The sequence below is a fragment of the Numida meleagris genome, chromosome 19 (genome assembly GCF_002078875.1).
Source record: "Numida meleagris isolate 19003 breed g44 Domestic line chromosome 19, NumMel1.0, whole genome shotgun sequence".
Taxonomy (NCBI): Eukaryota; Metazoa; Chordata; class Aves; order Galliformes; family Numididae; genus Numida; species Numida meleagris.
The window spans coordinates 9,471,518-9,486,786 of NC_034427.1; the positions used below are offsets into that span (position 1 = coordinate 9,471,518).

At 55.0% G+C, this 15,269-nt stretch overlaps 1 protein-coding gene and 1 long non-coding RNA gene across 2 annotated transcripts in view; both read right to left on the minus strand.

Moving 5' to 3' along the window:
• LOC110408400 lies at positions 523-8,521 on the minus strand. Its single transcript, XR_002444301.1, has 3 exons — positions 7,354-8,521; positions 1,410-5,713; positions 523-648 (listed from the first exon to the last, which is right to left on the minus strand). It is a non-coding gene; the product is annotated as an uncharacterized LOC110408400 (long non-coding RNA).
• TNFRSF6B (TNF receptor superfamily member 6b) overlaps positions 10,720-15,269 on the minus strand; it is an 8,361-nt gene continuing 3,811 nt past the window's right edge. The window contains 5 exon segments of the mRNA XM_021417037.1: positions 10,720-11,593; positions 12,604-12,801; positions 14,060-14,438; positions 14,939-15,028; positions 15,031-15,077. Coding sequence (XP_021272712.1) covers positions 11,316-11,593; positions 12,604-12,801; positions 14,060-14,438; positions 14,939-15,028; positions 15,031-15,077 — 992 coding nt within the window. The 3' untranslated portion in view covers positions 10,720-11,315.

Genomic DNA, 15,269 nt, shown 5'->3' on the forward strand with positions numbered 1-15,269 from the left:
AACAACTGGATGCATGTAGTGGTGGTTTGGCAGTGGGCGTGATTCTTTGTGTGGCTGAGTTACTCTTGGCACTGGTGGGCACTGGGTGCTGTTTGCACCCGATGAAGGGTGCACTGTTCTAGCTCTGTTTAAGCTGGATACGTGGTGATATTTGCTGAAAGATATGTTATCTGGCGTCCATCAACTTTGTGCTGAATGTTCTGTGTGCAACTTACTGCCATTTTTTTTTTTTCCACGAGAACGTTCATTTCCTCACTTTGAGTCAAGGTGTGAAGGAATCTGGAGTATGTCATGAAGTACATGAAGGCAGTGGGAGTAATTGCGTGCTGGAAAGCAGAACCTTACTCCTCCATAACACTAAGACAGGAGAAGGCTGGGCAAACTGTCGTGTTTTTACTGAATTGTCCTGGAAGAAAAACAGTGGTTGGTACAGAGTGGAAGTGATTGCAAAATCTGGTTCAGATCCTTTACAGTTACCTGCTGGTGTTAGAACAGATGGTGGAGCACACGACTCGAGTTGGGGTTGGAGTGGTGCAAATACCAGTGCTGTATCCCAGAAGAACTAAACCACAGCAGATTCATCTAGAAGCAGGAGATTTCATTAGGTGCCCTTAGACCCAGTAACCCATCTCAGGTTTCCTATGCACTCTGTGGGTGTAGAAAGAGAAGATTACTTGAAGATTACTCACCTCTTGTAAGAAGTGGCACTCCTTCTGGGTGCTGAAAGCCTCAGGTGTACAAGACAACTGGACACTCAGTGGCCATTAATGGTGAGGGACATCTCTCCCACTTGACCATCTCTGGAAGCACGAGCATTTTCAAGGTAACTGTGGTCCTGGCTGTTGTTTCAGTTGGCAGGATTGATGCCAACAATGAGACTGAGGATGTAAAACAGTAACAGGAGAAGAAAAGCACCTCGCTAAGAGAGAAAATTCTTCAGTCAACTAATGGGAAATATCAGTTTAATTGGATACCAGGGGGTTTCCAAGCTTTCCCCATACCTTTCTCAGATCTCTTTCTCACCGTAGGAGATCAGAGAGGAAAAATAGTTTTAAGCTGCATGAAATGACTGTTCTCAAAGTGTCTAGGCACCAAGAATGTTTTGTGGCACGTATCAAAGCAAACGTTTTGACTTGAAAATACCAAGTCCTCATGCTTGGGAGTGTTTTTTGCCTGGAAAGATGCATCAGCTGTGGTGCGAAAGTAGGAGCATGCTCCGATGGCCACAAAAGTCAGGGAGGATTTCTCTGAAAGTGGCAGTGGAAGGTTCTGCGTAATTCTGAGTTAGCTTCTAGCACAGTCACAGCAGGTACTAGATGGGGCATGCAGATGCAGCTGCTTGGCACCCTAGGTGTGTTTTAGAACAAGCTTAGCAGTCGGATTTTTCCAACATGACAAAGGACACCTACCTGATACTGTCACAAGACTTCTGAGTGCAGCCCCATAAGCAAACAGAGTCAAAGCAATTCTAGAATTGCTCCGTGCTGCAGCATGACTGCGGTGAAGGAATTCAGCTGGATCAGCTGACAGGTGCAAGATAAAAATCTTGCTGTGCAAGCATGACCTGCACTTGTATCTCACTGGTGGCGTGCCGTGTACAGTTCCTTTGTGTGAAGCACAAGGAAAGCAGAGTGCTGCTAAATCAGCTGGGGTTTTTGGTTGCGTTTGTGGTACGTGATCATAAATGGGTACACAAGGATGCTGACAGCTTACTTCTTCAGTTGATTTTATTACAGCCTCAGTCCGTATGAACAGGTTTAGACTGCGAATGATGCTTCAGAACGGAGCTATGGCATAGGACTGAGTGAGTATGGAAAAAGCATTCTCCAAAGGAATAGTGCTTAACGCATAAGCACCACTAAAAAAAATCCCCTTGGCGTAGTCAAGGTGCTGTGCTGGTAGCAGTTTTGTGTTCTCATCAGTGATTTCAACAGCAGTTCCCCATATTTTAGACTCATGCTTTGTTTAAGTCCTTACAGGAAGCACAGACTTGAGTTTGAAATGCTTTTGCATTGCAAGTGAGTCCCGAGAAATCCTCCAAGGAATGGCAGGACGTTCCGAAGCGGATCATTGTAAGCAGTTTTTCAGATTTTGGATGCCTTCAAGGTGGGCCTGCTTTGCTCCTGCCCATTCACAGCAGTTTATTTCTCTGACCAGTTCTTTATATTCCAAAACCAATTCATCGTAGTAATCCCTTTTTCCTTTGATGTGCTTCATGCTGAGATACAACAAAACAGCTAAGGACAATGGTAGGTGTTCCACTTGCTTTGTTTGAACATTAACAGAAGATTCATTTTCTCCCCCCACTCTGGAATTTCCCTGCTGTGTAAACATTTATTAGCTGTTAGCAGCAGGAGACGGGAGCGTTGCTTAAGAATAAAACCCCCCAAAACACTTGTAATGCTTCTGAACTCTGGTGACGGTTTCATCTTCGCTTGGAACTGGTGGAAGGTGCGAGATAACTGAGCTGCAGCTCTTCTGGCTGCCCTTAGTCTTTTCTTCCCTGTCATCTTCCCCCTTCTGCACTGCTGGCACATCCTAACAAGGCCTAACACCTCCACCCGTGCAGCTGAGGTAGGGCTCTGCCTTGGCACACACATGTAGGAATCTGAAACCAAAGGGCGCGTTTTGTGAGTCTGGAAGTTTGCTTCTGTTCAGCAGCGATGTTTCCGCTGAACACGGCTCGTGGTCGGGTTAGTCATGATTTCCAGAAGCGCTCATGAATAACGATGAGGTACCGCTGTGGGTTTGGAAAATAAACACTGACAACAGTCCTCCGCTAAAAAGCTGGACCGAAGGATTTGGAAGGATTTGATTTGATTTAGGTGATTTCATTTGCTGAAACAGGACCGTGGAACTTCTGTTCTGGCGAGGAAATCAGCCCGAGGAGGGAACTTCCAAAGAGAACTGCTAAGAAGGGCAACGAGCAGTGCTGGCACTTGCCTTCACCTTCATCCCTTCAAATAATAGGATTAAAAACCATCTGATTGATGCGGATGGCGTCAGCTGGGCGGCCACAGACAGCGGTGTCCATGCAGTGGGTTTGCCCCTGCCTGCAGCACTGCTCCTCATCTTTTCCCAAAAGAAGGGTGACAGAGTTCACCTTCGGTCTTGGGCCCATTTTTGGAGACTGAAAGAAGTGACTCCAAGTGTTTGTCTACAGGTTTTCCAAAAGCAAGCTGGGCAAGCAACAAGCAAGAGAGTGGGCTGAACTGACCCCGCCAGGCGGAGCGTGGGCTGGGTGCCTGCTCAGAATCCCTTGTAGCACGGTTTTCCATTAACGTTTGGCTCCAATCTGCCTGCAGGGAGATAAGAGGCATGGGAGAGCGCTCGCCAGGACAACGAATGCCAGAGAAACCAGGGCAGGTGCTTTTTCACAACGGAATTTTGTAATTAACTTCCTTGAAGTTGGAAATCCCACACAAAACCTTTCCAGTGTGTAACACAGGCATTCTTTGGTGTGCTGGACGTCAGACATTTCATGCAGTTTTGTTTCTTACGCTTTTGAAATCCCTCAAAGAAGTGTTGTGCCGTTCTTCTGGTAAGTCCAGCTTCTGTGACAACCACTGGGGGCTTTCCATTCGTGTCTCTAGGCATGTTTTGGCTCTTTTCTATCCAGAACCAGTTCCCAAGAATACAGCCACAGCCCGTTGCTTTCACACAACTTTATCTGCACAGCTTGCGTCTGGTCACAGGCATCTTCAGCTCTGCTACCCATTACCTCATAAGGGGATGCTGATTGTACTGATGAGAGCACATGATGCTGGCTGCAGTCAGGGCCTTATTTAGGAAACGGTCTGAGGACTGGGGCACAAGGTGGGGCACACATCAGGTTCTCATCGAGCAGAACAAGGAGGACGAAGCTTTGCAATGACTAACTGCTCAGCTGAGGAATTCTGCCTGATGTTTATCTTTAAACGCGACATCACTCTCTGTAGTTAGGAGGAATCTCCTCGTTCCCACTCAGTGGCCCTGCCTTTCCTTAAAGCTGAAGGCTGCTGGTTCTAGACTAAGACCACATTGTCCACATCCTTTTTCCAAGGATGTCAGGAGGACGCTGCAAACTGCTGCCTTTGCAGCAGCGTCTCCCACGCGTTGCCATAGGGTACCAAAACGCAGCAGTCACCGTGAGGCAGCAGATACATTTGGTTAAGAGCCCACAGGATGAAATATCCTTTCCTTGAAACAAAGCCATTGCCAGAAAAATACACGGGAAGTGTGCTCCCAGCCTGCTCATGAGTAATGCCTCCTTTTTGTGCACATCTGTAGGTGGCAGTGTCTCTGCAGAGCCATCCACAAGCACTATTTGCATTTCCTCCCTCCAGTCCTCTGCTACCGGTGCAGCCGTGACGGGTGCGAGCATTGCACCATGGAGGATTCCAGTGCCCTTGTTCCTCACAGGCAGAATCACCTTCTACCCGATCCTCTTCAGGCACGAGCAGGCAGCAAGGTGGGCGTTGTGCTGCTCTGCCAGGGCACGGAGGTGGCTGCCAGCTCCAGCAAGCACAGCAGCATGCGGTAGAAGCTTCATCCCTTGGAGTACGCGTCCTTCAGCCAGGTGGATGCCAGGCTCGACATGTTGTGGCATCACAGAATGGTTTGGGTTGGAAGGGACCTTAAAGACCATCTGCTTCCAAGCCCTGCTGTGGGCAGGGACGCCTCCCATTGACCAGATGCCCAAGGCTCCATCCAAGCCAACCTTGAGCACCTTCAGGGGGAGGGCACCCACTGCTTCTTTGGGAAGCCCCTGCCAGGGCCTCACTGTCCTCTCAGTGAAAGAATTTCCTTGACACCAAACCCTGTATCTCCCTCCTTTTAGCTTAAAGCTCTTCCCTCTGTTCCTATTACCACGCTCTCTGGTAGCATCCCCCACAGCTTCCCTGTAGCCCCTGTTCTGTACTGGAAGGACACAGGGAGGTCTCCCTAGACCCTTCTCCAGGCTGGACAGCCCCAGCTCTCAGCCTGCCTCCATAGCAGAGGTGCTCCAGCCTTCTGGTCATCCTCGCGGCCCTCCCTTTGCAGGTGCTAATTCAAATCTGCTCCGCCATAGCTTTGAGGAACCTTTGTTTCGTGTGTACCTGAAGCACTGCTCTAAGGACAAACTGAATTCACTGTGAAATTAATCGGATCCTGTTTTCCCGAAACAGAAACCTGCAGAGTTTGTGTTCCAGTTCAGTTCCCAGCCAGGAGCTCCTGTGCAGTGTCAGAAATCACACAACCTGGCACCAGCTCTTCGGCAGACCTCCTTAAGCAGTGTTCTTTTGAGTCATGCTCTACAGAGGAGTAAGTTCCACAGACGTGTAAGGAACTCTTCGTTCTCAGGAACAAGAGTTACGGAGAGCACTTCCTCACTGCCCGCACTTAGCAGCAATCCCATTCAAATGACTACACTCCCGTACTGGACATGTTGGACACCATATTGAACACCACTCTTCAGCAGCCAGCCTTTGCACTGCAGACGAAAGCAGAGGGAGCAGAGGTCACCTGTGCAGGGGGAGGAGAAGGGAAGGGAAAGCATGGAAAGCCTCTCATCCAGTGCAAGGACCGGGCTCTCCTAGACCTGTGCCCGCGTTGTCAGCGTGGTGGAAGCGCTGCCAGCTCATCTCTGTGCCATGGGAAGAGGCAGAATCACGAGGTACGCTGTGCAACACGCTGTGAAGGACCCAGTAAACGCCTCGTGAGTACAAGTGTTGTAGCAAAGAGCACAGAGTGGCTGTAAAAAAAAAAAAAAGAGGCGCTGAATCATTGGCCTGGTCGTTTCTGCATGACATCATTATCAGCACCCAACAGACGAAACTGGGTGAAGGAATTTGCTTTTTATCTTGCCAGATCTGATTTCTACGTTGAGGCTCAGTGGGGAATGCACACTCCTTATCTTTGTATTTCCCAGCTGAACGTTCCTTGTGCTGCTGCTGGGAAGGCCAAGCAAAGTCCGAGAACTCTCCTGCCACGTTCCAGCGAGGCGGAAGGAAGTACAGAGACACAAACAGAAACCAGCATCAGGAAATCTGCATGGCTGTGGCCAAACAAGCACACGAGGCCGATGCGATCCCTCGAGACCTTCATCTGCTCCCTTGCACTGCGGAGCTGAGAACACCCTTCAGCCCACATCCCTGAGAGCAGCAGGCCCCCAGCCCCCTGGCCTCAGGTGCTTGGGAAGTCATTGTTTCCTTGTAATTCCGTGGAAAAATGACCACATCTCCCCGCTCTGCATGCTCTGGGTTGCGGCTAAGTCATGGCACAGCTGTGCTATGTCCGGCACAGCTGGAAAGGCGTCAGCCTGCTGAGGATCAGGGCTGGCACAGTGCTGAGGTGCAGCAGGTGCCTGCCCGGCGATAAGGGACGGCGCTCAATGGGGCTGCAGCGTGGCACTGCTGGGGCTCTCACTTCCAATGCTGCTTAGTCATTTTGGGGCAGCAGGCTGTGCTAGCCTCCATTGTGTAAGATGGAAAATGAAGATGTTTTTAAAGGCTAAGCAAATAATTGCTGTGGGATGGTGGTGATGTACGAAGTGCGTGTAGTTCTAAACAGTGAGAGCGCCGCATGAGGAAAGCGTAGCTGTAGCCATTCCAAGCCACTTGACCGTGCTTCCCAGAAAACTGTGGTAAGCTAAAAGGCATCAAAGTTTATTAACACGTTCATTGTTTTCTCAAGCTAAGAGGAGGCAGTGCCCAGAGAGAGATCTAGGTGTTATGACAGGCTGGGAAACTCAGGAGAACCAAATGATGGCTGAACAAATGAAGACATAAGCTTCAGACGTGGCCCAGTTTGCTGGACAAATTCCTCTAAGTGAGCTCTTAAGCTTCCCAGAGCAAAAGCAAGCTCTTCTGAACAGGACAACCGTCCTCCCAACATCCACTTCAACACTTGCCAACAAGTCAATGAATCTACATAGAGAGCTGGTGGTTGGAGGATACTCACTTGTTCTCGCCGTACACAATGGCTGGCAGCAAGAATTTCCTTTCTTGAAATGTGCTTCCTGCAGAGATCCCCGAACACCTTCACAGTTGTGGAACCCGGAAAGCTCATCGCATTTTCCAATGGGGAAAGGTGGGATTGGGCACGAAGGCAGGCGGCTACGTGGGCAGGGAGAGCAGCCCCCCGCCTGCACCGTGCCCCAAGGGCAGATGGTGGAAGCCCTTCCACAATGCTGGGAACATCGCTGGGCTGCTGAATGAGTGACATCAACAGACCAAACTGTTCTTCTCGTGGGGTCACCGTCCCTGGAGGCATTCCAGAGCCATGGGGATGTGGCACTGAGGGACGCGGTTGGTGGGCACGGTGGGGTGGGCTGGGGTTGGATTTGGGGATCTGAGAGCTCTTTTCCAACCTTCACGGTTCTGTGATTCTTACCTGGCGTGTCGAGCCTGCGCAGGGCCTCTCAGTTCCCATTTGTCCAACCAGCCCCGTGCTGGGAACAGGTCACAGCTGCTGCGTCACCTCTCATTTACTCCTTGAGCTTCTGCGCTTTCAGGAAGCTCCTCACACACAGAAGGGAACAGAAATTATAAACTGAGAAGGGAAAGAAATCGAGGCCGAGGAGCGAAGGGTAAAACCCTGTGGGAGAACAACGCTCCCTGAGCCCGCACGTGCCCTGCACACCCACCAGCAGCACGGGCCGTGTCAGTGCACCTCTGCTCACAGGGACCCGCTGGCTTCTGTTCATCCTGCTCGTCCCCTGAAAGCTATGGGAGGTTCAGGTCGCATTCTCGGTGCCAGGCGCCTCTGAAACGAGCAGAGGCTGCTTTGCACTGCACCCCTCAGCTGCTTCCTCCAGCTCGCTTCTTCCCTGGCGCTGGCCCTGCAGCACCTGCGCAGCTCCAATGCACCGCCGGGCACTGATAACACGTGCAGCTGCGAGGGACGAGTCCCAGCAGGGAGAGCGTGGGCACGCAGCGGGGGATTGCGATCAGAAGAGGAAAACCCGACAATCAAATAAGGCCCGTGCTTTAAAGGAGATAAGATCAGTGCCTCTTTGGAACGGGGACGGGCAGATTTGAACAAGCTTGATGTGTGTTCGCCTTCCCTGCGTCCTCTCCCCCGCGCTCGGTGCGGCTCCCAGGGCTGAGCGCAGGAGGGGACAGCGTGCTGCCAAAAGCCCCCTCCCTCAGAGCGCTGCCGATGCCGGGGGGATGTCTGTGGGCCGAGGGGTGACTCCGTCTGACCTCTGATCCAGCCTTGACCCCAGGACCGGGGCCGATTGCGTTACAAACCCGCACCAACCACGCTCCCACTGCTCACCTCCAACCCGCCCTGGGTGCCGTCCAGCACCGCCTGCCCTCGCTGCTGACATCACGACGTGAACCAGCGACGCGTGACCTCACCGTGCAAACTCGTACCGACTCCTTAAGCCCCCGCTCGTCATTCAGCCAGCCCCGTTCCAAACCCTGCGGGGCCCCGCGCTGCTCCCGGCGCCTTGCACTGGGACGTGTCCCAACCCCTCCTGCTGCTGGGAGCCGTGAGTCAGCGCCGCACCTGAGAGACCGACTCATCCCGTGCGACAGGAGGAACACGCAGCTGTGCATCACCTGCTTCAATAAACTCCGAGGTATTTCTCTTCTTCCTGTTTTAAGTACGTACCCGCGTCGGGTGATAGGGGAGACCGATGGGAGATTGGGGTTTGGGGAAATTGCCTCCCGTGTACAAAACATCTGAGTCACCCCCGGGGGAGAACTGCATCCCCATCTCGGTGTCACCATGTTCTCCTCTCTGGCACAGCTTATAATGAAAACCGTCATTTAAATTACCAGGAAGGAGCTGGTGCTGCCAACTGCTGGAAACTGCAGTGAAACCCCGCAGGGGAGTTTTATCCTCTCAGTCACTTCACCCTCCCAGTTAACCATATTTACAGTGAGCGCGAGCAGCTCCGCAAGCTGCAGGGGGGGAGGAAGGCAGTGTCACTTCGGCACCACGGGACTCGTGCGGGATCTCACAGCAAAGCCCCGCTCCCTGGAAGCCAGGCAGCATCCACCTGCAGGCACACGAGGACGCTGCCCTAAAGGTCGGCATTTACCAGAAAGATCCCATCACGGTGCCCGCGAGCCCGCACGAAGGAGAAGCTGCACCACGCAGAAATCCCCACTGCAGCAGCAGAAACTCGGCAGGGCTCGCGCTTCCCATCGCAGCCACGAAACGGCCCCGGTGCACAGAGCATCACCTGCCTGGAAACTGCACCAAGGGACGCGGAAGCCTTCTGCACCGCGCTGCCACTGGCAGCCGTGTCCTTACCAGCCCTGCGTCCCGGCAGCGGGGCAATGGCAGCTCCAAGTGCCACCTGGGTTATCCCCTGTTGTCTCAGCATCCTCACCCGGTCCCATGGGCCGAGACCTGCAGCTCTGGTGCGGCAGGAAAGGATCTGACCCGGCCCTGGAGGCGCCCAGCAGCAGAGCTCTGTGCCATGGGGCAGGGCACGCATCTGTCCTGCACCACACACGGTGTCTGCAAAGCTCCTCAGATCTTGCAAACCTCAGGGGTGGGAGCAAAGCTCAGCTCTGGCAGATGGGACAAAGATCGGTGTGGACTGAGAGCAGTCCAAAAAATAAAAAAAAAACACCAATACAATCTGGAAAAACCCAAACAACCCTATCTGCACTGACATCCAGCTGCAGGAAGTGTTCCTGGGCTCTGCTCCAGTTCAGTTGTTCTGGGTGAGACGGGATGCACTGCACAGCCCACGTGCGTCGCAGCCCCTGCTCCTGCATTGCTCTCCAGACGTCCATGTGGAGCTGAGAGCAGCAGGGCTGAGCACAGATGCATCTGGCTGAGCACCAACACATCTGGCTGCATGCTGGGGCTGCTCGGCCTTAATCGAGCTGCTCTGCCTGGGCAGACCTGGGCTCACTCCGAGCCCCACATTTTGTCGTATGGGCAGAAAAAGCAACACAGGGCGTCCCGACACCCTGAGCTGGAGGGAGCTGTGCAGCAGCGGGCTCACACCCCAGAAAGGTCTTTGTTCACAAAAAGCATGCGCAGAAAAGGCCCCTCTCCCTCTGGAGAAACCACCCAGCTGGACCAGCATCCCAGAGAGTGGCTACCGGCTCCCTAATCACAGCATCCCTTCGGCTGGAAGAGGCCTCATGAAGTCACCAAGTCCAACTGCTCCATGCTGGTGCATGGGGCAGAGCAGGAGCTGCCCCATCAGCACGTGTTTCAGCGTGCTCTGAACAACTCGCTGGGGAAATACATCCCGTTTCGAACCCCAGGCTCTTCCTGGAAACGACTCAGCAAAAAGAGCCCTAAAAAAGCCAAACTCATCGGAGACGGAAGATACAGGCGTTGTGTCATCCCCTGCCACAGGCTGCGTAATGCCCGGCGGGGTCACCCTGGTGACTTCCACAAGTGACATCTGCAAAGCTGAAAAAAAGCCCTGCGGGAAGTGAGGCACAGATGGGCAGCGGTGGCCGATGGCAGCGCCCATGGGGACAGAGCCAGCGGTGACACAGCTGGGCTGAGCTAAGGGACGTGCTTGGGCGGTCACGTTGTGTGCAGCGCTGCTTTGCATGCAGTGCCATTTGTTTTGTGTGCAGGGCTGTTTTGCCTGCAGCGCCGGTTTGTGTGCACAGTTCCCTTTTGTTAGTGGCTGACGTCACGTTCCCGTGAGGTGAGAGGCACATGCAAAGTTGGCATAAGGAAAAGCAGCGCCCGCAGAAGGCAGAGTGGGACCCCCAGCTCCACCTCCCCCCAGCGAGATCAGGAAAGGACAGAGGTGACAGGATCGTGTAATAAAATAACCTCTTTGGTTTCTTTCTTTAGAAAAACATATCTCACACGGTATAAAATCAGGTAGCTCAAAAATAAATTGAAAGCCAGCAGGACCTCAAACTTTAGGGACATCTCCCACCCAGCCTGCCTCAGGCAGTCCTCTCCTTTCTCAACAGCGTGCCAAGAGCAACTGAATCCCAGAATCAGATCATCACCAAGGTTGGGAAGGACCTCCAAGACCATCCAAGACCATCCAGTCCAACCCATCACCACCGTGTCCACCAAACCGCGTCCCCAAGGGCCTCATCAACCCTGTTACTCAATGAGAACCCAACCCCAAACTCGCATAGCTCAGAACTGAGCCAGGCTCAGGCCCGCAGGGAGGAGCGGGCTCCTGGCGGCGTTGCTGTGCTGATGGATTGCTGATGCTCGTGGCACACTGGAAGAGCACCCAACACATGGCACGACACAGCACTCACCCACGCTGCCTTTCCAGTTCGTTTTTGAGGCATTAATAAATTAATGAAACCACAGTAAAAAAAAAAAACCAACAACGACAAAGACGGGAATTTAAAAAAAAAAAAAAAACCACCCTAAGAGTCCATTCCACGTTCTCACTGCAAGAGAAAGAGCTCTCGCGCCTTCTTCTCTATGGAGGTCAGCTTGGTGGCCCGGAGCGCGGCCAGCAGCTCCGTGATGACCGCCGAGTTCTCCTGCTTGCGGTGCGTGAGCGCGGCCCGCAGCTTCTCCTGCACCACAGCCTTGGTCTCCTGGGCCTGCTTCCTGGGCGGGCGCTCCAGGATCTGCTGCAGGCGCTTCAGCTTCCGCAGCGGGATGTTCTGGTACGCCACAAAGTCGATGACGGCTTGCTCACAATCCTCGTCCTCTGGAGCTGGGGGAGTAAAGCACCCGGAGGTCACGGCTGGATCGTGGAGAGCCGCTCTCAGAACACCAGCATCCCCAAATCCGGGATGGTTGGGGCTGGAGGCTCCTCTGGGTCCCCTCTGGTCCCCGCTACCCCAAAAGGCCACTTGAGCTGGAGCCCAGCCCCACGTCCAGGGGGGTTTGGAGATCTCCAAGGGGAAGACCCCACAGACACCACATCTGGCAGTCGGGAGGCTACTGAAGGGTTCCCTTCATCTCAAAAATAGCGAATATACCTTTCCCATGCTCCTCCCTGCCATGAAGTTGGGAGGAAAACCAATGGAATTGCATTAAGTACGTACACACATTGCTTTTCCTGAAGGCTCCTATTTTCCCATGCAGATTTTTACACCTGGGGACAGGACCAGATGCAGACGTGCCCCAGATCAGAGCTCTGGGACAGACCCCATGCCAGCTCATTAAAGAGCTCCCGAAATTCCTTTAGTGTTGGGAAAGGGGCGCATCACTGCGCATCAGATGTGCAAGAGCTCAAGGCCAGCACTTTGTGTTATCGCAGCAATGCGCTGCACTCTGTGCCCGTACCTCTTCATGCCCCCATTTTTTCCTGGCCAAAATCCACACCACACTGAGGCAGCGCTGACCCTTACGTTCTTACTCCACTCAACACGCATGGGACAAGGTGTGGGCTGCAATAAAAGCTTTCTGGGAAACACAGCAGCTCCCGTGCCACGTGGCCAGCACCTGGTTATCGCTGCGAGCCAGTAGGTTTGGGCAAAGGCTGCAGCAGCCACCTCGTGTGCTGGCATCCCCGTCAGCAAATGCCCCGCTGGGAGCACTGCTGACCCACGCCTGGCTGCTGTGCTTGCTTAAAACCTCATCCCAGGCAGGGAGGGAGGGAGCAGGAGTGAGTCTTGTGCCCTGCAGCCCCCGCTCGGATGGCTCTGTGCTGTTACAGGCTCTGTGCCTGACCTCGTTTCATGCTTACACTGGAAAAGACACCAGGACGTTGGCTCTCACCTGGTCCCCGCGTGCTGTTGCTCCCGTCCGTCCTGCAGGAGGTGCACAGAGTGTCGTGGTATTGGTTTCCTGGCACGTTGGTCTCCTTCCCCAGTTGCGTGCAGTTCTGGTGCGGCCGGCACGGCTCGGTGCTGGAGCTGGAGGAGGAGAAGGAGCCCCGCGGGCAGGCGCGGCACTGCGTGTTCTCAAACGGGGAGCCTGAGGAGGGACACGGGTTATCAGCCTTTGTCCCCAGGTGCTGGGTGAGGAGCTGCAGCAGGGCAGGAGCACCCACAAGCAGGCATCCAGCAGGAGCAAGCAGCCATGCCACTGCCAACCCCTTCCCAAACAGCCATGGGTCTCCAGACACCGGGGCGGACGCTGCGCGCTAAAGGGGCCTCGTGGGCCAGCAGAATTGGCTGCGAGCAGCAGGGAGCAGCTGCCAAGGAACCCTTGGATCCCGACACGACCAGAGGCTCCCAGACAAGCGAAAGTAAAAGTGGCTGAGAATGCAAAGGCTCAGCTCAGCGCTGCCCTCCCTGCAGAGCAGAGAGCTCCCCCAGCTCCACGCAAAGGATGCTGCTGGCGAACAGCTCAATGGAAACCACGGCAGGATTCACTTCTGCAACGCCCCATGTGACGGCAGACCAACAGCTCACTCTCCAGATAAATTAACGCATAAGTCAAAGGAACTCCCTGCGTTTCTTAGAGGCCCAGCTCACCTCATGCTGAATCACTGCATTTTGTAACGCTCCCATAGAAGAGCTGAGCCATCAAACTCAACTTTAAGCATCACCCGAGGACAACAAACATTCCCCATCTCGCCCCGAGCCCGCAGCTCTCCCGTGACACACGCTGAAGGACTCCAGAAGCACCCTACGAGCACGAAGCAGGAGGTGTGGGTGCTGCCCGTGCTGCTGTGTTGTATCACCTGTGCTTTCCTAACAGTGAGCTCAGTGACTCAGCAGAGAGTGAGAGGGAAGGACACACCTGTTGTATGCTAATGGTATTTTTAGAAAGCGCAGAGCCGAGCAGATGGGGATAATGAAGGGAGCAGATGTGGTTCAGAAAAAGATGGAAAAAACTCCCTAAAACCTATTGTGACTCAAGGGATGGAGTCTCAGAATTACAAATCTCCCCTAAAAGGAACCACAGTGAGTCTGACGTTATAGTTTTGGAACCTCTCCCGTTTTATCTATTTCACATTTCAGATGGAGCCCATCCAAATTACTCAACAAACCCCACAAAACCAAGCCCTGGAGCTATGTGCGCTCACCAGCCCTGCCCTTACAACAGCAGCACTGGCACCTCCATCCCCTTGGCCACCCACCCGCCAGGACAGCGAGCCAGCAGCACCCGCAGCTCGTTGGATCTAGGCGACCTTCAAGGCCCCTTCCAACCAAAGCCGTTCCGTGGCTCAGCAGATAGGAGCCCCTCGTTGGGGTGATTGGCTTTGGGCGATGCCGTAGGTACGCACCCAACTTCACGACGCCGGAGCCCGGCGGGCACTCGGAGTGCGGCACGCAGAACTCCAGCTCGGCGTGGTAGCCCTCCTGGCACTGGCACGCTCTGTTGTGGGTGGCGTTGCAGTGCTGCACCTCCACCTGCCGCTCCCCGCAGATGACGTTGCAGTAGAGGCATTTCTCCAGGTAGTTCCAGTAGTGCGTGTAGTGCAGGTCGGGGCAGGGCTCGCACGCCGTCGGCCTGTCCCCGGTGCAGTGCTGTGCCACGAAGGTCCCCGGCGGGCACTGCTGGCAGGTGACCGTCTCCTTGGTCCTAGGGTCTCTCCACTGGTACGTGGGTAGGGAGCTGCAGCCCAGCTCTGCCAGCAGCAGGAGGAGCGAAGCAAACGCCCGCTGTAGGGAAGCAAACCGCGGTCGGCTCTTACGGGGGGAGAAGCAACGAGCACGGCTGCTGCGCTGCACTGCTGCTCCCGTTCCGTGCCGCTGATGCAAGGAGTTACTCTCTTGCCCGAAGCTCCCTCTATTGCTCTCCCACCCGATGCTCTCCGGCCCCAGCTGTGCGATGAGGCCCCGTTGCAGCCCCCTCTGCCCGCGCTCACCGTGCGGGGGGCACAGCATCTCTCCCGACACCCCCGCAGCCCCCACCCTCGGTGCTGACGGCAGCCCAGCGCGTTCTCCTCCGCTTCGGCTCGCGGGAGGTTCCCCGCTGCCGGGGTGAGGCGGCGGCAGAGCAGCAGAAGAGAACTTTCCCAAACGAGCAAAGCGTGCTCCCTCGGAACCCGACGTTCTCCCGCACCCGGGTGCTGGGCACGGGGCTGAGGACCCCGGACCTTTCCTCCTCCCCCCGCTCCCCCCCTCGAGCCGCCACCGACCCCCGGATCGCGGGGACCCACCTTGGGCGCCCGCCGCGCGGTCGGACGGGGGCAGAGCAGCATCGCCGCGGGATTGCGGGGCGCGGCGGTGTCGGTGGGGGCTCCGGGGGGCGGCGGATCCTCGCAGCGGCTCCGCGACGCAGCGGCAGCGCCCGCCCAGCTTTAAAGAGATGCGGAGAGGGGTGAGGCTGATGCCGTGGGTTCTGCCCACCCGCAAGCAGCCGGGGGCGGCGGGGCAGGGCAGGGTCTCCCGGCTGTCCTCTGTTGTCCCCGTCCCGTCCTTAGCGCCACGAGCGGCCCATTTATAGCCCTAAGAGGGAAAGACCCCTCTTGCGCAATGGCCCGCCCCCCC